General features: G+C 43.4%; 1 protein-coding gene across 3 annotated transcripts in view; it reads right to left on the minus strand.

Annotated features, from left to right (window-relative positions):
- kif25 (kinesin family member 25) overlaps positions 1-21,343 on the minus strand; it is an 83,436-nt gene that overhangs the window by 51,782 nt on the left and 10,311 nt on the right. For 2 of the 3 annotated variants that reach the window (XM_034287885.1, XM_029114698.2), the window contains 7 exons: positions 10,891-11,010; positions 5,298-5,439; positions 2,725-2,828; positions 2,270-2,355; positions 2,113-2,152; positions 1,917-1,984; positions 1,725-1,799 (listed from right to left, as the gene is read on the minus strand). In XM_034287885.1, the coding sequence (XP_034143776.1) occupies positions 1,725-1,799; positions 1,917-1,984; positions 2,113-2,152; positions 2,270-2,355; positions 2,725-2,828; positions 5,298-5,439; positions 10,891-11,010 (635 nt within the window). Of the gene's footprint in view, positions 1-1,724; positions 1,800-1,916; positions 1,985-2,112; positions 2,153-2,269; positions 2,356-2,724; positions 2,829-5,297; positions 5,440-10,890; positions 11,011-21,343 lie in introns of those variants that run through there. The other variant, XM_029114699.2, reaches the window with a different exon arrangement.

Genomic DNA, 21,343 nt, shown 5'->3' on the forward strand with positions numbered 1-21,343 from the left:
TATCACTGTCCCTTTTTCAGTTCCTCCTTCCCTAGTGTATCTTGTCAGGTCATTGTTTTTAACATTGTTCTGTTCTATTTTTGTCTTGTTTAGTTTCGTTACTTGGTTCTTTTCATAAAAAGTCCTCCATTTACCTGTGTCCTGCCTCTTAAAAAGCAACTTGAAAAACTTTAAACTCTCCATTCAACGCCCACGTGGGCAACGACAGTGACACCTGGAGGGCCGTGATTGGGAGGAATGGCCCCCCTGATCTGAACCCAAGCGGTGTTCAGTTATTGGACTTCTGTGCTAGTCACAGTTTGTCCATAACAAACACCATGTTCAAGCATAAGAGTGTCCATCAGTGCATGTGGCACCAGGACACCCTAGGTCGTAGGTCGATGATCGACTTTGTTGTCGTTTCATCTGACCTGCGGCCGTATGTCTAGGACACTCGGGTAAAGAGAGGGGCGGAGCTGTCAACTGATCACCACCTGGTGGTGAGTTGGATCTGATGGCGGGGGAGGAAGCTGGACAGACTCGGCAGACCGAAGCGTACTGTAAGGGTCTGCTGGGAACGTCTGGCTGAGTCTCCTGTCAGAGAGATCTTTAACTCCCACCTCTGGCAGAGCTTCGACTGGATCCTGAGGGAAGCTGGAGATATTGAGTCCGAGTGGACCATGTTCTCCACCTCCATTGTCGAAGCGGCCGCTCGGAGCTGTGGCCGTAAGGTCTCCGGTGCCTGTCGAGGCGGCAATCCCCGAACCCGGTGGACACCGGAGGAGTTCGGTGAGGCCATGGAGAAGGACTATCGGCTGGCCTCGAAGAGATTCTGGCAAACCGTCCGGCGCCTCAAGAGAGGGAAACAGGGCCCTACCAACGCTGTTTACAGTGGAGATGGGCAGCTGTTGACCTCAACTGGGGATGTCATCGGGCGGTGGAAGGAGTACTTCAAGGATCTCCTCAATCCCGCCATCACGTCTTCCATTGAGGAAGCAGAGGATGAGGGCTCAGAGGTGGACTCGTCCATCACCCGGGCTGAAATCACTGAGGTAGTCAAGAAACTCTTTGGTGGCAAGGCACCGGGGGTGGATGAGATCCGCCCTGAGTACCTCAAGACTCTGGATGTTGTGGGGCTGTCTTGGTTGACATGCCTCTGCAGCATCGCGTGGCGGTCGGGGACAGTGCCTCTGGGTGGTGTTCCTCTTTTTAAGAAGGGGGACCGGAGGGTGTGTTCCAACTACAGGGGGATCACACTTCTCAGCCTCCCCGGTAAAGTCTATGCCAGAGTACTGGAGAGGAGAATACGGCCGATAGTAGAACCTCGGATTCAGGAGGAACAGTGTGGTTTTCGTCCGGGCCGTGGAACACTGGACCAGCTCTATACCCTCTAGAGAGTGATGGAGGGTTCATGGGAGTTTGCCCAACCAATCCACATGTGTTTTGTGGATTTGGAGAAGGCATTCGACTGTGTCCCTCGCGGCATCCTATGGAGGGTGCTTCGGGAGTATGGGGTCCTGGGTCCTTTGCTAAGGGCTGTCAGGTCCCTGTACGACCGACAGCCCTAGTTCCATCACTACAGAAATCCTTTTTTTAGCTTTCATCTGTATTGTATATTGTTAACATACTGTATGGATGAGGCATACGTTGGTGGCTTTTTTAACTTGAAAGTTCTGAAATGCTGTGAGCCAGGCAACAGCATCGAATTTCCGATCAGTGTTTCCCTTCAATGGTATATAACTCACCCGTCCAGCAGAGAGGTGAGGAGGGGCTTTACTTCCTCGAATACCACATCCTGTGAATCTTCAGGACCATGCACCCTGTCAATCACATCATCATGGAAACACATGCACTAAGTACTGCTGACAGAAATTTAACACAGAATAGCCCTGAATTCATTTTTATTAACGTTGTTATTATCATAGCATATATAATACCTCTCAAACTCAAACATCTTACTCAGTCCTGGGCTTCCCACTCTAGTACAATTCACAACAACCTTGTCCTGGAAAACAGGCAATACAAAAGGCATGAAATAGGTGAGGCTGGCAACTTCAGGGCTGTCACATTCATCCCAACCCTATGCAAAACAAAACATCATAATTTTAACCAGATGTATCCACGCATACTTACATCATTAACTACCTGAACCACCTCTTCTGTGTTAAGGGGCCTGAACAGAAAACATGACTTTAATGTCAGTGTACAGTTTGAATTTGTTGTTACAATTAGAATGTGAAAAGCAAATCAAAGTACACCTATAAAATGGATGATCTAACTGGCTTTTTACCCTATTGCTGAAACTGATCCCTGGCCAACATCAAAGGGAAGGACTGGACGCACTCTGCAGTGGACTCTGATGTTCCCCCGCAGCTCCTAAGGAGCAACAATGGGAGAAATTGAGAGAGATAGAGACAAAAAGGAGAATGGGGAAGTCTTATTAAAATATAGTCATCATCAGAGGTGTAAAAAGTACAAAGTAAAAGTATTCAACTGGGTTCAGCTGTGTTCACCACTTTAGGGAAATATCTAATTAAGATCTAAGTAACCAGTTAAAGGTAGTTCAAAACTAACCAGTAATCAATTAAATAAAAAGGAAGAGTGTAAATTATCAATTAAGGTCACTGGTTAATTATGAACTGTTTACCTGGTCATTTAGCTCTTCCTTAAGAACTTCACAAAACTGGTGAGCACAGCAGAGTACTTCTACATCGTACATTTTACACATCGGGTCATGATCCTCACCACCAAGGTGTTGTGGAGTATTTTCCTCCTCTCTCTCTCAGTCCTGCTTCGCTCCTTCTCCTCCTGTAGAGAGTGCTCTAGAGCCTCCATCTGAGCCTGCAAACCTGAAGACAAATTCATAAAATATTTTATAAAAAAGGCTGGTTTAAACCCTGAATGTTGACTGGCTGAAAGCTGTGGTATTTGAAAAGGTATACCATGGGTATATAAAAAAAGATAAAAGTTTAAAACTCAATACATTACACACAGCTAACACTCACTCAGACTTCACACCTGGCTCAGATAGAGAGACAGGATTAAAACCCCACAATTAACATACAAATGAAACTGCCCCGTATACAGCAGGAAGAGACCTTCTGTCTCCAGCCCCCTGATGTTCTAGTCTAGGCTAGGACAATAGAATGTAAATTACTGTAACCTGGTTAAGATTCCACACCTGTATGCAAGAACCTGTTGATCTATGACCAAGAGTTACCCCAAATGGGAATAGTTTAGAGCATGCCCTTCTTCATTGGACAGGGAAAACAAAGAGATTCGTCCAACATGTCACCATGCCAACGAAGAGCCAATAAGGATGGCATGAAAAGTAACCGCCCCTGTGGTGGGAGAATCAAAACCGATGTTCGATCTTGATTCGGGGCGAATATTTTGTAGAAGCTCGAGGGTTGAGCAAATATTTGACTCTGCAGTGTAGTTCATGTATTTTGACTTATCAATTCATATTAATAAATCATTGTGCTAAATTTTCATTCGGACCGAAGCCTCGTCCTTCTTCAGAAGTTCTGATACACATAAAATTCTTAACACAGCTAACAAGCAAAACATTCTTTCATGCAAGTTGTTTGTGATATCTAGATAGACACACAATAAACATGATTTAAGTTTGATGAATTTAATTACATAGCTGGTAATACTATCACAAAAATGTATGAGGTAACTTTTTAACCTCAAAATTAGTTTTTTCCTTTTAAAAATGGTTGTGTCTGCCATAGGGTGCTACCTCTTTCACATGTGAAATAAGGATTAAATAGAGCATGTGCAGAGTGAATCAGATGATTCGTAACTTGTTCCTGATTAGAGAAAAGTGTTACAACTAACCCGTGTTACAACCATCCGCGGTCTCCCCTACAATAGGCACTTTACATAGGCCAAAACACTGGACTCTTATAGCGAACAGCGTTCAGATTCCCTTTGTGGTAGTCTACAAAGCTTTGTATAGCTAGTTTGCAGTCTGTGTCCATGTGTTCATTTGTTTTTATGCTTTCAAAATGATTTTACTTTCAGTGTTGATTAGGTATTGTGTCTAAAAAGCCAGTACCTGTGATTGGCCCTGTTTGAGAGCTGACAAGTGTTCCTCTACTGTAGAGACTAAACTTCGGGACGTATCCTAAGAAAAACTTAAGAGCGCATCTGGTACTCTAAAAAGTTGGACAGGGTTGGCAGGTCTGCTATACCACCAGTACAACATGTCCTGTTCTGTAGACATGGTCTTTATTTATTTTTTCATGGTGTAGCAGTCTAATTTGACTGTCAGTTGAAATAAAGCCTTGTTTGAAAAATGTGTTGTTTTCATATGTTATGAAACAATTTTGTTGCATTTTCCTATAAATGTTGTGTTTTTACATATATTTAAAAATATCGAAATACATTTTGATATTGTAATATTCATGATCAATATCCCAATATTACATTTTATCAATATCATGCAATGCTAATTCTGAGCCTGTTGTAAAAGCTTTATTTAAATTCTGTTGCATGATGAAAATGTTTTCAGTACATTTTAATGCTAACAATGCAGTATTGTATTCCACTGCTCATACTGTAAATCTGATTTTCAAGCTTTACAGAAATCACTGCTAGAGATATACTGGCTGCATTTTCTATTTTCTGTTCACTCAGGTAAGTATTACTATTAACAATAGATGTCCTTCAAAATACCTTTTGCTGATTTAATAAGTGAACTCACTTTTAAGAGGTTTGTGCAGACTTGTCGTTTATTAAAAGCAGCTTCTACCTTAAAACGCAAGGATGCCTTAAACCACTGCTCTCTTTGTTTTGTTTGGAATGGACATTTTCATTTGGATCAGGTTAACAGACAGTACCAGCCAAAAGTTCTGACACACACACTTGGGCAAACTTACACATTCACTTGAATGGGTGTGTCCAAACCTTTGACTGGTACTGTATATGCTACAGGCTTTTGCCACAGGCACAACAGTGAGCCAGGATTAACAAAGTGATGTGGCATAAATTCCTCAAGCCCCAGAGAGAGCTTTTCACTGGCTGAGAGGACTGGTCACACAACCTTGCTGTTCGTCACTGACAGTCTTTATTGAAGGCAGAGTGGGGGAGTTTGGAGAGAGAGGGGATAATCCCAAAGGCAATCAGCCTTTTAGCTAAGGCCTATAGGAACAGCAGATAGACATTATTGGGAATAGGGGAAAGAGTGATACAGAGAGAGAAAATGCAGAGCTGCACAAGACAGGTGAAAGATTGAGACAGAAAGAAGTGTGCACAAGATGAAGAACAAAAGGAATTACAACAGCTCCACAATTTTGACCACGGTTACTCACTGTGTAAATTATTGCCATGGTGGCCCTGGAGGGCTAAGCTAGCTTGGCCAACCTGTTCCAGCAGCAGCTTGCTCTGGTTCTCTAGTTCAGTCGCAAAGTTCACATACACCGCAAACACCTCTCGTAGGTCCTGCTTTAAAACCTACAGTAATACAGAAATAAACATGATTATCTTTCTGTGTGTGTTCTTAACCTAATACCTTCCAAACCTTGACCCATAATGATCCTTGCAAGTACAACATAATTGAGGCTGTCACCCAAGTTTTGAATGGTTGCTGTTTGTTATAGGCCCTAAACATTTCTAGACCATCTGACAGCCACTGAGATTAATAAATTACCTGCAACCAGCAACACACATCCACATGAATTCTTGTAAAATGTGAGTTTGGTTTAACATTGATCATGATGTGTTCTCTGATGTTCTGAAAATGACTAATGGAGTTTTGGTGGGGGGAGGCCACATGGAGGTGCTCATTCTGAAAGTAGGCTGCTCATTACACCATTTCTGACAAGAAACACATGGTACACACCACACCACCGTGTGCCATTGTTATATATAGTCATAAAATTTGAATATCATCAAAAAGTTGATTTATTTCAGTAATTCCATTCAAAAAGTGAAACTTGTATATTATATTCATTCATTACACACAGACTGATATATTTCAAATACTTATTTATTTTAATTGTGATGATTATAACTGACAACTAATGAAAATCCCAAATTCAGTATCTCAGAAAATTAGAATATTACTTTTTAGAAATGTTGGCCAACTGAAAAGTATGAACATAAAAAGTATGAGCATGTACAGCACTCAATAATTAGTTATGTCTCGCTGTGTCTCCTTTTGCCTGAATTACTGCAGCAATGTGGTGTGGCATGGAGTCAATCAGTCTGTGGCACTGCTCAGGTGTTATGAGAGCCCAGGTTGCTCTGATAGTGGCCTTCAGCTCTTCTGCATTGTTGGGTCTGGTGTATCGCATCTTCCTCTTCACAATACCCCATAGATTTTATATAGGGTTAAGGTCAGGCGTGTTTGCTGGCCAATTAAGAACAGGGATACCATGGTCCTTAAACCAGGTACTGGTAGCTTTGGCACTGTGTGGAGGTGCCAAGTCCTGTTGGAAAATGAAATCTGCATCTCCATAAAGTTGGTCAGCAGCAGGAAGCATGAAGTGCTCTAAAACTTCCTGGTAGACGGTAGTGGACCAACACCAGCAGATGACATGGCACCCCAAACCATCACTGACTGTGGAAACTTTACACTGGACTTCAAGCAACATGGATTCTGTGCCTCTTCTCTCTTCCTCCAGACTCTGGGACCTTGATTTCCAAAGGAAATGCTAAATTTAAGTTAATTAGCTGATTAGAGTATGGCACCAGGTGTCTACAAAACCTTTCCACAATATTCAAATTTTCTGAGATACTGAATTTGGGTTTTTCATTAGTTGTCAGTTATAATCATCAAAATTAAAAGAAATAAACACTTGAAATATATCAGTCTGTGTGGAATGAATGTATACATTATACAAGGGCAGTTTTTACCACCCGTTGCAGGGCCTTCCGGTTGGCTATGGATTGGCTACTAAACCACACCGTGGCGCAGTTTGTCAGAATGCGCTCAATTGTGCAGTGGTAAAAGTTCACAAGGATCCTGGAGGACAGACGGCTTTCTTCAGCCTCCTCAAAAACTGCAGGCGCTGCTGCACCTTTTTGACCAGAGCTGAGGTGTTGAGAGTCCAGGAGAGGTCTTTGGAGATGTGGACACCCTTGAATTTGAAGCTGGACACACTCTCCACCTCAGTACCATCGATGAGGACTGGGGCGTGGCTGCAGCTTTTAGACTTCCTGTAACCCACAATGAGTTATTTGGTTTTCTTTGTGTTGAGGGCCAGGTTGTTGTCAGTGCACCATGCCACCAGGTGTATGACCTCTTCCCTCTAGACTGACTTGTCATTGTCACTAATCAGGCCTACCACCGTGGTGTCATCTGAAAACTTGACGATGGTGTTGAAACTGTGTACAGGAACACACTCATGGGTGAAGAGGGAGTACAGGAGAGGGCTCAGCACACAGCCTTGTGGTAAACCAGTGTTCAGGGGGGAGAGGTGAAGTTGTCTAACCTGACAGAATGGGGTCTGTTGGTTATTAAGTCCAGAGTCCAGCTGTAGAGAAAGGGGCTGATCCCCAGGTCATGGAGTTCTTTGACCAGCCTAGAGGGGAGGACACTGGTGAATGCAGAGCTGAAGTCTATGAATAGCATTCTCACATAGGTGTTGGTTTTGTCCAGGTGGGTCAAGGCAGAGTGTAGAGCTGTGGAGATGGCGTCCTCTGTAGACCTGTTCGACTGGTAAGCAAACTGGTAGGGATCCAGTGTTGGAGGATGGCAGGACTTAAGGTGGGCCAAAACTAGTCTTTTGCACTTCATAATTGTGGGGTTGAGGGCAACCTGTTAAAGTCATTCAGGCTACATGCAGTCAACTGTTTCGGAACTGGCACAATGGTTGCGGACTTGAGGCACGTTGGGACAACCGCCTGGGTCAGTGATATGTTGAAAATATCTGACCTCGGCCAGCTGCCCAGCACATGCTCTGAGCACAAGCCTGGGGACGCCATCAGGACCAGTAGTCTTGCATGCATTCACCCTGCTCAGTGCAAACAACACTTCTGTGGTGAATAGTCTGAGGGGGGGCTTCTGGGGGGAGTTCAGCTTTAATAGCTGGCTCTTTGTTGACCCTGTTGAAGCATATGTAAAACTTGTTTGGGGTTAGGGTTCTTTAGTCGGTAGTCAGTGATGACTTGGCTGCCCTGCCACATGCGTCAGGGTTCAGAGTTGTTGTGGAAATGCTCCTCAATCCTCAGTTTGTGGTACTTTTTCGCCATCTTGATGCCCCTTTTCAGGTTGGCCCTGGATGAGTTGTAAGGCCTCCGGTACTTTTTCGTCATCTTGATGCCCCTTTTCAGGTTGGCCCTGGATGAGTTGTAAGGCCTCTGCATAGCCGGGTCTAAAAGCAGCATTCTGTGTCTTTAGCAGTTGTCGGACCTTTCTGTTGATCCGCGGCTTCTGGTTGGGGAAGCATATGTCTCAATCTCCGTATAGGAGCCAAGGGTGGCTTGAGTGGCAAACAAACTCCAGTCAGTGTGTTGAAACTGGTGCTGTAGAAGTGAGTCTGATCCTTCTGGCCACACTTTGTGACTGTCCTCACTGAATGTTTCACACATTTAATGTGGGGTAAATACTTCGGGAGTAGAAATAGCGAGAGATGGTCAGATTGACCCAGGTGGGGGAGGGGAATGGCTTTGTAAGCCTCTGGAATGTTTGTGTACACATGGTCCAGTTTATTGTCTTCTCTGGTGGGGCAGGTGATATTTTGGTGGAATTTGGGAAAAACAGATTTCAGATTTGAATGATTGAAGCAATCACCAAAACACCATCTGGGTGTTCTGTCTGCTGCTTGCTAATTGCAGCCTCATTTATTGCTAGCTTAGCATTAGCATCTAGGGGTGTGTAGACTGCCATAACAATAATAGATATAAACTCCCAAGGCAAGTAAAAAGACCTGCATCTAATCATCAGGTATGTTGAGCAAGATTGATTGAGCAATGACTCCTGGTTAAACTAGTGTTTGTACACCATATTTTGTTTACATAAATGCACAGTCCCCCACCTCTTGTCTTACTGCAGTCCACTTCAGTCCTATCTGGCAGCACATGTTGCTTCAAAACCTGTATATATAGTTCAGCATTAATGGTGCATTCACAAATGTGCAAGTCACCCACGCCATGTGCATTAATGCACCCCAATACCACCACGAATGCTGGCTTTTGAACTGTGTGCTGCTAACTAGCTGGATGGTCCCTCTCCTCTTTAGTCCGGAGGATGCATCGTCCATGATTTCAAAGACCACAGGACAGTTTTCCACATCACCTAACTCCATCTTAAATGAGCTTGAGGCCAGAGAATGTGGCAGCGTTCCTGGATTCTTGGTTCATATGGTTTCTTCTTTGCAGTGAAGAGTTTTAATTTGCATTTGTGACATACTGTGTTCACAGACAATGGTTTTTGGAAGTGTTCCTGAGCCCACGCAGTGATGTCCACTACTGAATCATGTCTGTTTTTAGTGCAGTGCTGCCTGAGGGGCCGAAGATCAAGGCCATCCAATATTGGTTTTCGGCTTTATCTCTTGTGTACAGTTTTCTCCGGATTTTAATGATATTATGTATATTATTTTGAGAAACATTATTCTTAAATTGTTGCACTATTTGCTTGTGCAGTCTTTCACAGAGTGATGAACCCCTCCCCACCTTTACTTCTGAAAGACTCATCCTCTCTAGGATGCTCCTTTAATACCCAATCATGTTACTGACCTGTTGCCAATTAACCTAATTAGTTGTGAGGTGTTCCACCAGGAACATTTTTGCGTTACACAGCTTTTCCAGGTGTTTGTTGCCTATATCCCAGCTTTTTTTTAAATGTGTTGCTGGTATCAAATTCAAAGTGGGCATATATTTTTCAAGAAAAAAGAACAAGAAAAATATATATATCTCAGGCTGGAAAATAAAAAATATTATTAATATGAGTAAAGCAACACAGAGGAAGATTGGAAAAAAGTGTTATGGACAGACCCATCTAAGTTTGAGGTGTTCGGATCACAAAGAAGAATATTTGTGGGATGCAGACCAAATGAAAAGATGCTTGACGCCATCTGTCGACCATGGTGGAGACAATGAGATGGTCTGGGGGTGCTTTGGTGGTGAAGTAGGAGATTTTTACAGGGTAAAAGGGATCTTGAAGAAGGATGGCTATCACTCCATTTTGCAACGTCATGTCATACCATGTGGACGGTGCTTGATTGGAGCCAATTTCCTCCTACAAAAGGACACTGACCCAAAGCACAGCTCCAAACTATGCAATAACTATTTAGGGAAGAAGCCGTCAGCAGGTATTCTGTCTATAATGGAGTGGCCAGTACAGTCATAGGATGTCAACATTATTGAGCTGTTTTGGGAGCAGCTTGACCATATGGTCCATAAGTGCCTGCCAAGCCAATCCAACATGTTGTAGGTGCCTCAGGAAGCATGGGATGGAATCTCTTCAGAAAACCTCAACAAATTGGCAACTAGAATGCCAAAGGTGTGCACTGCTATTATTGCTACAAATGGAGGATTATTTGACAAAAGCAAATTTTGAAAAACACAATTATTATTTCAATTAAAAACTTAAATAATTATTTCTAACTTTGTCAGTGACTACCATTCCTATTCATTTTCCTAAATGTCATATTCAAACTAATTTCATGTATGTTTTCATGGAAAACAAAGACATTTCAAAGTGACTCCAAACATCTGAACAGTAGTGTAAGTCAAGGGTGAAGAATCTATTGGGGTACTTTGTGTCAGCAGTCATGGGCAGCCTCTCATGTGGAGAAGGTAGGGTAATCTTTTCCCTGGTGACCTTCTTGACCGTTTGTTAAATTTGTGCTGCTAGGTGTCCTTCTTGAACTTATGTTTATGTATAATATAATACGGATAATTTGCAACACTGGCAAAACTTCTAAAAGATGAGATTGAGAAAGCTCTATGTACTTTTACCTGTACTTCAGACAGAAGTTTGGCCAGGGCAGACCGGGTGCTTTGTTGAACTCTCTGGTGCTGCAAATGCTTTTGGGCTTCTCCCTCTTCTGCATGGTTCCGACGAATTTTTCCCAGGCACTGGTCAAGGAAAAGAGTGTAAGGGACCAAGAAATTACCATTACCAAGCCATCAGGCCCTGATTGGCCGTCACTTAATCAGCAGAAAAAATCAATGTAAAACCACATTTCAGAAAACCAATGTAAACAACAGGACTCTTATAGGAACCCAGCAAAAAGGCATTTGCTTTATAAACCAATGTATTATTCTATCTTGTATTATTCTATAGCTTGTAAGAAATCGTTTTACTGTCTGTACTGGTTATGTCTTTATAAAACATGATACCTTTATACAGTTTTTCTATGAAAACTGGTTTACCTTATCTATTAATATATTTGAGTTAAGCCATATTATTTGCTGTAATATCTGATATGGGTCTTCTTGAGGATAGAACTGTAACTGTAATCAAATCTAGATGGATTCATTTTTAAAGGTAGATGCTTTAATCAGTCCTGTCACCGAACCATTTAAAATGACACATTTTAATCTATGCCATGGCAAAGACACCCCTTTTAAAAATTGGATGAACTTCTTTTATTAGCCTGCATGAAATACATTTTGAATTTAGATATACAGTGGGTATAGAAAGTCACAACCCCGTTTTAAAATGTTCACCTTTTTTGCCTTACAGTCTGAAATTAAAACTCATGAAATCAGACTTTCTCTGGCTTTATGTACACACTGTAACCCACAACATCCAAGTGAAAATAAAATTTAACAAAACTCTAAATTAATTACAATTTAAAATATCCTATTTGGATAAGTGAACACCCACCCCCAAGTTACGATATGATGGGACCACCTTTTGCTTGAATGACAGCCATGAGTCATTTTCGATACGTCTTTGCATACTAACTACTAACTTTGCATACCTAGACTGTGTAATATTTGCCCATTCGTCCTCGCAGATTATTGTTCAAACTCAGTCAAATTGCCTGCTGACCGCTTATGGACTGCACTCTTCAAGTCATGGGATTTATGCCGGGTCACTGACTAGGCCACTCAAGGACATTCACCTTCTTGTCCTTCACCCACTGTATGGCTGCTTTGGCAGTGTGATTTGGGTCAATGTCATGTTGAAATATGAATAATCTTCCCATTTTCAACCTACTGGCAGAGAGCAGCAGGTTCTCCTCAATAAACGAATGGTGTCTACTGTTCATTTTCCCTTCCATCCTGACAAGTGTTGCAGTCCCTAAAGAAGAGAAACACTCCCACAACAGGATGCGGCCACCACCATGACTTACTGTAGGCCTGGTGTTCTTTGGGTGGAAAGTATTGGGTTTTCCCTTGACATATCATTTTGCGATGTGATAGAAATTTGAAATTGAGAAGCAATATATGATGTTTTGATGTTATTATAATTTTATAGTACATTGGCAGTTATGAGTTTATATTCATTTCTATGGTGGTTTCATTCAGCATGCTGTGACCTAGGTAAATGAGTAATTAACAGACAATAGGGTCCTCTGTTTATATGTTGAAGAGATCTTAGCTTGACCAGAGAATGACCTAGCATGTGTTCTGTGTTCAGTGTGCGAGTAATTTGAGTAGGGAGCATGGCCAGTGAAGAAGCTACAAAGACGCCTGCCGTACCTAGATTCTTTAATTACTCGGAGTGCGGCCATACTAGGTGGCCGTATATAGATTATCCCATGCGCGTGTAAACATTTTAAAACCTTCAAAGAACTTTAGACTCAAGACCGATTACATTTTATTTTACATTTAGCGTCACGAATAGCGATGGTTAAATTTGGATGTATTAAAAAAAAATTACCATGATAGCTCAGGGGGAACGGCTTTCTCTACGGAATAGGTGAGGGACGTTTTATGGGTGGCTGCTTCGGGGGAATAGTTTAACAGGCCATGAAAGTACCACATAACGGCAATTCTGTGTGAGTGTCAGTTTTAGAAACTCTGACATATCTGTGTGAGTGTCGGTTTTAACATCATGTCCTGTGTGGACTGGGATTTCTGTGTGATTCCCAAGAGTGTACAGGGATTTTGATTCGCAGGAGGTACCTGGGGTTTCTGTGTGAACCCCGAAAACATCTGTTCTAGAAGTCCTGATATACCAATAGGTTGAAACTGTCCATGTCAGAGTCAGTTAACAGACCTGGTATGCGTGGTATGAATGTGTTTTTTGAGTGACTTTTTTTGTTTTCTAGTTTTGGTGGTTCTTTTGTTGATTCTTGTTTGGTTGCTCTGTACTCCATGTGGAAATGTAACCCTTGTGAAAAAAAAAGAGGGAGATTGGCAGTGATATCGATGTAATACATCAGGGGAGGATTTATGTATATATTTTTTAAAACAATTTAACCTCGTGTGGCGGTGGAGTTGGCCTACCATGTGTGGAGACTAACTTTCCTCAGGGAAGTTAATCACCTCATTGAAGTATCAAAGTTAAATTGTTGACAGTTTGAGTATTGATTCTATACTTTTTTTCCAAACATATAGCGAATGTGGAATGATTTATCATGACATTTGCAGAACTATTATTTAAACTAATTAGATGGAGTATGAAAATATTAGAGATATCCTTTTTGGTTATATTATTGAAAAACATAAGTTGTAAGTAGTTGAGAAAGGATGGGATTAATAATGAGTTGCCTATTGTGCAAGAGCCCAAATAAGATTAGAAAATGTATAATAAGTGGGGATTTCTACATTAAAAGATGGCTAATAGTTGCATCTCCTGGAGTTAATGTGTTTACATTCGTACATTACGCCCGATGCGGACTGATGGTCTTGGGTCTATAGTTTTAAAATTCTGAAACCATGTTTATTTTGGTAAATGGGATGGAGTAGAAAAGCAAAAAGAAAGTGGATGTGAATTAGCAGTAAGTTTGCGGACGGAAAAAGCTTGTTGAAGATAAAGGCAGACGCAAGCCGAAATGGCGCTGCAATGATGTTGAAAGTGATTAAGATAAGACTGTGGAACGTTTAACTGAGATGATGAGATAAAGAAGACAGATTGCATCCTTCCCCCGCCTAACTCTGTCCTCACAGGAATCTGGGCCTTTTAGCATGGCCACAGCAACTTTATGACAGGGCGCAGTGGGGGATTGGAGTTGGAGCGGTGGTAGGTTAAAAGTCTCTGGAAGATGGGAATGTGATGACGATATGAAGGTGTTACAGATGTTTTGAAGGAAACTATGGGAATAGGAGAACACATGAATGGAATTACCACGGGAAGACATTTACCAAAAGACTGAGCTACAGGCGACACCGAGTTCCGAAGAGGGCAAAACCAAGAACAAGAAGGGGGAATTGGATGAGAATGAGGCCATGACCAGCAGGGGACCCAATGTGGCTACTAGCCAACATGCCTCAAACTGGGTCTCAGGCCCAGGAAGACATTCCTACTTCTTAATGACAGATGCCACTTTTCCCTGAAGCTCTGTACAAAGGCTTAAACGGACATTGATAAGACATGCAACACTGAACAAATCGTAAAACAACTTTAGCTTATGTGGACCACCATTTGAATCCCAATGACAGCTGAGTGCAACAGCTGACAGCTAGTATTGATGCCTTGGTTTATCACAGTGCTGTCCATGAAACCTGCGACTCCCCATGTAGTACATTGATTCTTCTGGTCAGGAGAAGAATCAATTTTTTTATCATTATAAAAAAAAAGAAAAAAGAAATCAAAAGCTCGTCAAATTAAACTGTTAATGATAGAGTACCTTTGTACCTTGTTACCATCCTTTCTCAATTTTAGGTTTTCGTTCTGGTAGATTGTGTTTTATCTGTTTTTCTTGGGTTTTGATTTATTTCATTATCTTTGTGTAAACTGATTCTCAGTCCTGTATTGTGTTGTAGCTAAAAAAAAATAAGGAAATGTTGGATAAGGTTTGAGATGCCATGTAGTGTCCACTGTGGCTCAATGTTATTTTTTCCACTCCCTGTTTTACAATCTGAGGCCCTTTAATCCTCCATAGGGCTGCTCATTGATACTGTATGTTGATACTTTATGTTTCCCCTAAATGGATGTCTGCAAGACTGTCATTTTATTTTCATTGTTGTTGTTTTGCTGATAAGTCATACAGTTTTTTTTCTTTATAGCCTAGCCTTGTATCGCTAGTATAATGTACCTTTGTCATGATGTCAATTCTGAGGGTCGCTCCCTCTCCACTGATTGGGCACAAGTTTTCAGAAAATGGCCATGCCCTTCACTTAATGGCATATTATGTTTTTTTGTTTATTTGTTTGTTTGTTTAGGTGGTCGGGTTTTGCAGCTCATGGACTTAGTCTCCCTAATGTGGCTGCTGAGAGACCTTAGTTGAACCTCCAAAATGGTGGTCTCTGATTTTATTGTTTAAGGCCTTCCTGGAGCTAAAATATGCGGTCCTGTCTGTGCCATGTTTAGGCCTACCCGATCACCCTGCCTTTTTCACCTGTTAGTATTTGAAAATAATGGTTTTCTGTCAGGGGTACAGTTTTAAACGACTTGATGTAGTAGTAGCAGTAATTGACCTGGTTGTGAATGTCTCTATCAAAAAGACCGGGACTGCACGTCTCTCACTTGGCTGTTGAAATAACAGAACATTACTTTTATTATTTCATGTGTTTTGTTGCAATGTTTAATTTTTCTTAACCCTGTTGCTTTTCCCTACAGCTGGCTGGTAAAGAATAAGACTATACACATCTGATTGTCTTAATCATTATATCTCATGTCGTTTTCACTGAGATCTCCATTGACTAGTTTTACGATGGTTCAGATTCCTGTGCTGTTTCTGGCCATTCCAATATGCGGTTGTTGTTGCTCATGCCTTGGGGAGAGCACACGTCTGCTCTCAGCTTACTGTACAAGCAGTTGAGTTGTTTGCTTATACCTGAGCTTGTATTGGATAACTGGAGTCTGGATCCATGAATCTACTTTGATCTGTATTGGTTCTCCTTAAGCGTTTGGTGCCATGCTTGATTTTGTCATACTGTGGAAGCACATTGGCTTCCTTCCTTTTACTGGTGAATCTATTCACCACTTTGCTCTGGTGTTTCTTCCTTCGATTCCATCCTCTTTACACAGCCAATTCTTGTTATGGGATCGCATCGCATCGCATCATCTTCCGCTTAATCCGGGGCCGGGTCGCGGGGGCAGCAGTCTAAGCAGGGATGCCCAGACTTCCCTCTCCCCAGACACTTCCTCCAGCTCTTCCGGGGGGACACCGAGGCGTTCCCAGGCCAGCCGGGAGACATAGTCCCTCCAGCGTGTCCTAGGTCTTCCCCGGGGTCTCTTCCCGGTGGGACGGGACCGGAACACCTTCCCAGGAAGGCGTTCCGGAGGCATCCGAAACAGATGCCCAAGCCACCTCAGCTGACCCCTCTCGATGTGGAGGAGCAGCGGCTCTACTCTGAGCTCCTCCCGGGTGACCGAGCTTCTCACCCTATCTCTAAGGGATCGCCCAGCCACCCTGCGGAGAAAGCTCATTTCGGCCGCCTGTATCCGGGATCTTGTCCTTTCGGTCATGACCCAAAGCTCATGACCATAGGTGAGAGTAGGAACGTAGATTGACCGGTAAATCGAGAGCTTCGCCTTACGGCTCAGCTCTTTCTTCACCACGACAGACCGATACATCGACCGCATTACTGCAGAAGCTGCACCGATCCGTCTGTCAATCTCCCGTTCCATCCTTCCCTCACTCGTGAACAGGACCCCTAGATACTTAAACTCCTCCACTTGAGGCAGGCACTCTCCACCAACCTGAAGTGGGCAAGCCACCCTTTTCCGACTGATGACCATGGCCTCGGATTTGGAGGTACTGATTTTCATCCCCACCGCTTCACACTCGGCTGCAAACCGTCCAAGTGCATGCTGGAGGTCCTGGCTTGAAGGGGCCAACACGACAACATCATCCGCAAAGAGCAGAGACGAAATCGTGTGGTCCCCAAACCTGACACCCTCCGGCCCCTGGCTGCGCCTAGAAATTCTGTCCATAAAAATTACGAACAGAACCGGTGACAAAGGGCAGCCCTGCCGGAGTCCAACATGCACATGTTATGGGATATTGAGCTCATATCCCTAATGCTGACTGTGTCTTCTCTTATTGATGCCTCTGGTTTGTGAATGGCTGGGGATTTGTGCTCAGCCATACTGAGGTCCTGTTTTATTTTTTCTGGCTTAATTGACACATGGCAGGAAGGACCCGTGTGTCAAAAGGAGGGATGGTTGACAATTGTTTTTGCTGAGAAATTTTGTAAAAGGTATCTAATCTGTGTTAATTACAATATTGGTAAAGGTGTATCTGTGGCTGTCGAAGGGCAGCCCTCATCAGATTAAATTTTTTCAATATCTAATGATGGATTTTGTTGCGTTGACTCCCTGTGAAGGTAAGAAATGCTGTTTGGTAATCAGTGGTGTTTTCTGAATGGGTCTAAGCATTCCCTTGCAGGCACAGCACTACGGCTGAGTTAGAAGTCAGAAGCCTTGAAAATTGATTTGTCAACACACGCTAGTTATGACCAGCCTCAGGTAGAAAAGCAGTAGAATATGTTAATAGCATGTTAAAATCAAGATTGGCAAAATTACAGACTGACAGGGTTTGCCTAGATACAAGTGCTGCCATTGGTTCTGATGTGCTTGGGTGATAGAAAATATCAATGTTGTTGTTTTTCTCTACCCCTCATGACGTTGTGACTGGACAACCTTTTGAGAATGACTAACACACCTTTTTCCTGGAATAGGTTGACGTGCCAGTGAAAGAATGAGGACATGTGAATTCTATAATAGTCTTACTAATGTTCTGAAAGTTCTTTTCACAAGAGTCTAAGCCACTCTACCAGCGCTCCAACACGCAGGCAGCCACAGGATTGAGTCAGGTGGCTTTGTGGTGGTGAATGACCTATGCAGGAATTGCTGTAAAGATCCAAGATGGAAAGGATCATACTGAGTGCTCCTGACAACTTCAGCTGCAGTGAAAGTGGCAGAAAGCGATACATGGATTGATGCAAGTCACTAACGCATAGTTGCAGAACCTGAAGGAATTTAAGTGCCTACAGCCGGCAAGGAAAAGCGTCCACATTTTATTGATCACACTACTTCTCAGTCACTGGAGAGACCTAGCATACTCAAGTAATGCTAAAGGGGCTTACACACCGGAACTGGCAACCACTGTCTTCTCCACGAAGTTCAATGAATCCTCGATGGCAGCTTGGCCTCCTACTCTGGCAGCCGCGGCAGCGGCAAGCCGAAGCAAGACAGCTGCCGCTCACGGGAACACTGACAATATTTGGTTCTGCCGCCGAAGCTCAACCATGTTCAACTTTTGCATCTTGCCGCTGGATGGTAGCCAATCAGAGATCGTGCTTTTGTCACTATCGCGACAATGGAGGATTTGCTAGTGTCAGAGTACCCAGAGTTAAATTACACAACGTCTAAAGATTATATAGTAACAAAACGAATTTGCCATAATTCCCTAAACAAAGGAAGGCACATAAAAGTTTGGCTTGTCATTTGCCATGTTCAATATGTTGCATCAAGTGCTAGGCTACTCCGGTTGCTATAGTTACGGCTCCAAGGTCCGTTCCAGGGGAAACTCTGAGTTTACAATTTTAGTTCCACACACAAAAAAGTGTGTGGTTAAACTAGACTATATTCATTGGATCACAACACATACCAAACCGATATTTCACATTGTTTAGTTTTTGTTGTACGTATTACTAACTGAAATTAAAATATGAACACACTTGGTGAACTGAAATGACAACTCAGAGTATATGTTGACCAAAACGTGAATGACATCACAGAAAATGCTCAACATTTCTGCCTCTTTGCATGCCGCCCTAATCGCCGCAGATGATTAATAAAAATGAGGTGTTTCGGTCGGCAGTTGCCGGTTCCGGTGTGTAAGTTGTGCCATTTCCATTGCCCAATGTCAGGACGTGAATAACCGCTGCTCAAATTTACATTTCTGATAACAGCCACCTGGACAAATTGTGTGTATGGACTAATTATCGTTCAAAGACAAAGAAGGGACACTGATCACATTTGCTGATTATAGACCAAACGGGAAGCCCAGACACGCTAGACATTTTTGGTGGTCCTTTGGTAATTATACTGAATTTAAAATATGCTAATGACTATGTACAGTATGTGTAGTTGTTCCCCGTTCTGTCAAATCCCCATGTCATCTCACACCTGTTCCCATAGGAAATCATAGTCTCTGATTTTTTCTTGTAGACTTGTCGTTTGGCATTAAATTGAATAGTTTAATAACTTTTCAGGTGTATATGAACATAACTAGACATTCACAGAATTACCCATGGTGACGTAATTGGTTTTTGGTTTTATACGCTAGGTATCTGTTATCACAGTTGAATCGACTAGGAATGCTAATTGCTAATTTGTTTCAGTAACACCAGTGGTAGCATAGGCATGGGTGTTACCCAGTGTAGTAAATATTATGTGGATACATTGAGTGTATAAGCTGTCAAACTGTTGTGAGCATTGAAGCAAAATGTTGAATGTCTGTAGCATAAGCTGAAACTGAAAGTTGCAAGTAGAAAACAGGAAATCTTATTTAGGCTGTTTCTAAGGAACAAGGGCAGACTGAGCTTGTGTGTCAGATTAAGAATAGACAAGACAGAAACCCCAAAGGGCAAGATGACCTTTGTGCTGCATTTACACATATAAGGTATAGAACATAAACTGGACCAATGGCACACATGCTTGGCATATTCCACCCCCACTTTTAGGCGTGTTTGAAGTATAAATAATGCTGATTTGACTAATTGAACTTTAGACATTGTGTGGCGACACTCTGTCTCCAAAAGCTTTTGTAATGAACGGAATATACGGTACGGTAATTGACCTGACTCCTGGTGTGTTATTCTCCTTTCCAACAAACCAACTCGGGGAAGTGTTAGACTTCAACAATTTTGGGGGCTCATCCGGGATTGGATAAAGGAGAAGGAATTCGATCCGGTTCAGCTAACCTACACGGGATTCACAGGTTCCAGGACACGGGTTCGGGGTCTGATGGGAGTGACACTGCGAGAAAGACAAAAAAATAAGCAGAAAAAGGGAAATCCACACAAGGGACGGGTGTTACTCACGGGGAAAGCAGTAGGGAGATGGACTGACTCAGACGAAGAATCCCAACTCAGACAGTAGTAGAGACTACCCTCTGCCACGTTCGCCCCCACCAGAAAAAAAATTACACCATGACGCAGTAGAATCAGCTCAAAAGACTAAAAATAAAAGGTACACACGATCACAAGCAGAAAAAGGGGAAGCTAGTTACGCTGAGTTTCAGCTGCCTCTCTTTAGAGTGGGAGGCGGCTAACCACGGTATAAACCATTGGGGCTGGGAGACGTACAGGCGCTGGTAGATAAAGTACCCCCGATGGGAGAGGGAGGTGGACTATGGTTGACGCAATTTGACAAACTCACAGCCGGTCAAATGTTGGCATTGGGGGACTGGAGGGCAGTAGCTGCCCGAGCCATGTCCGCCCAGGCTATGAATGAGATAGCCTGGGCGGAACCCTGACGACACCCCTTCCAGTCAGGTGGTCGGACGCATAGCCGCAGCCTTGAGGTAACGATTCCCCTTGCCGGCTGGGGCCCCGGTACCCAAGTTACCTTGGGAAAAAGACCAACACCCTAGACAGTATCTAGAAGCGTGTAAAGAAACATGGGCCAAAAACACAGGGCACCACCCGGGGAAGGGAGGTCTGCAGCAGGAGTGGTTTAGAAGGGAGGTGAAAATAAAAGAGGCATTGATGGCTAACCCAGATTTTCCGGGGAAAGGCATGTGTGGGAAAGGCATGTGGTACACCATTTGCAGAGAGCTAAGGACAAGGAGTCAGAAAAAGAGAAGCAGATAGAGGAACTGAAAGAGATACTGCTGCGCTTACAGCTGGGAGAGGCAAAAGCGAAAGTAAATGAAGGGAGAAAGAGACACAGACAGATGGCAGCCCTAGGCTCGAGAGAACCTGACGCACCCGATTTATACCCTGTTCCCACATGGACACCCCAACCTCACGGTGGGCATTCACTCACGGTGAAGGCCGGGGGGCATTCAACGCGCCCTATCGACCAGGGACTCCGAGGGTAGGTTATGGGAGGGGGAGGGATAGAGGTAGAGGGGCTCCGGAAGCCCAAGTCCCATACGGAGCTTGTTTTACGTGTGGGGACCCGAACCACTGATCCAGGGAGTGCCCACAGAATGCCGGAAGAGGCAGAGGTTACCCAAATCAAGGGGCAGCGCCAGTCCCCAACCCACACGCCGTCCCACCACCTAGTGCGCCTGGCCAGTACCCACTCTCTTATGAGGGAGGGTGGGACCAGGAATGACGGTCCACAGGGAGGGGAGGGGACAGCGGGGGAAAGGCAGACCCTATGCTGTCCCTG

Source organism: Esox lucius, chromosome 18, assembly GCF_011004845.1.
Source record: "Esox lucius isolate fEsoLuc1 chromosome 18, fEsoLuc1.pri, whole genome shotgun sequence".
Taxonomy (NCBI): domain Eukaryota; kingdom Metazoa; phylum Chordata; class Actinopteri; order Esociformes; family Esocidae; genus Esox; species Esox lucius.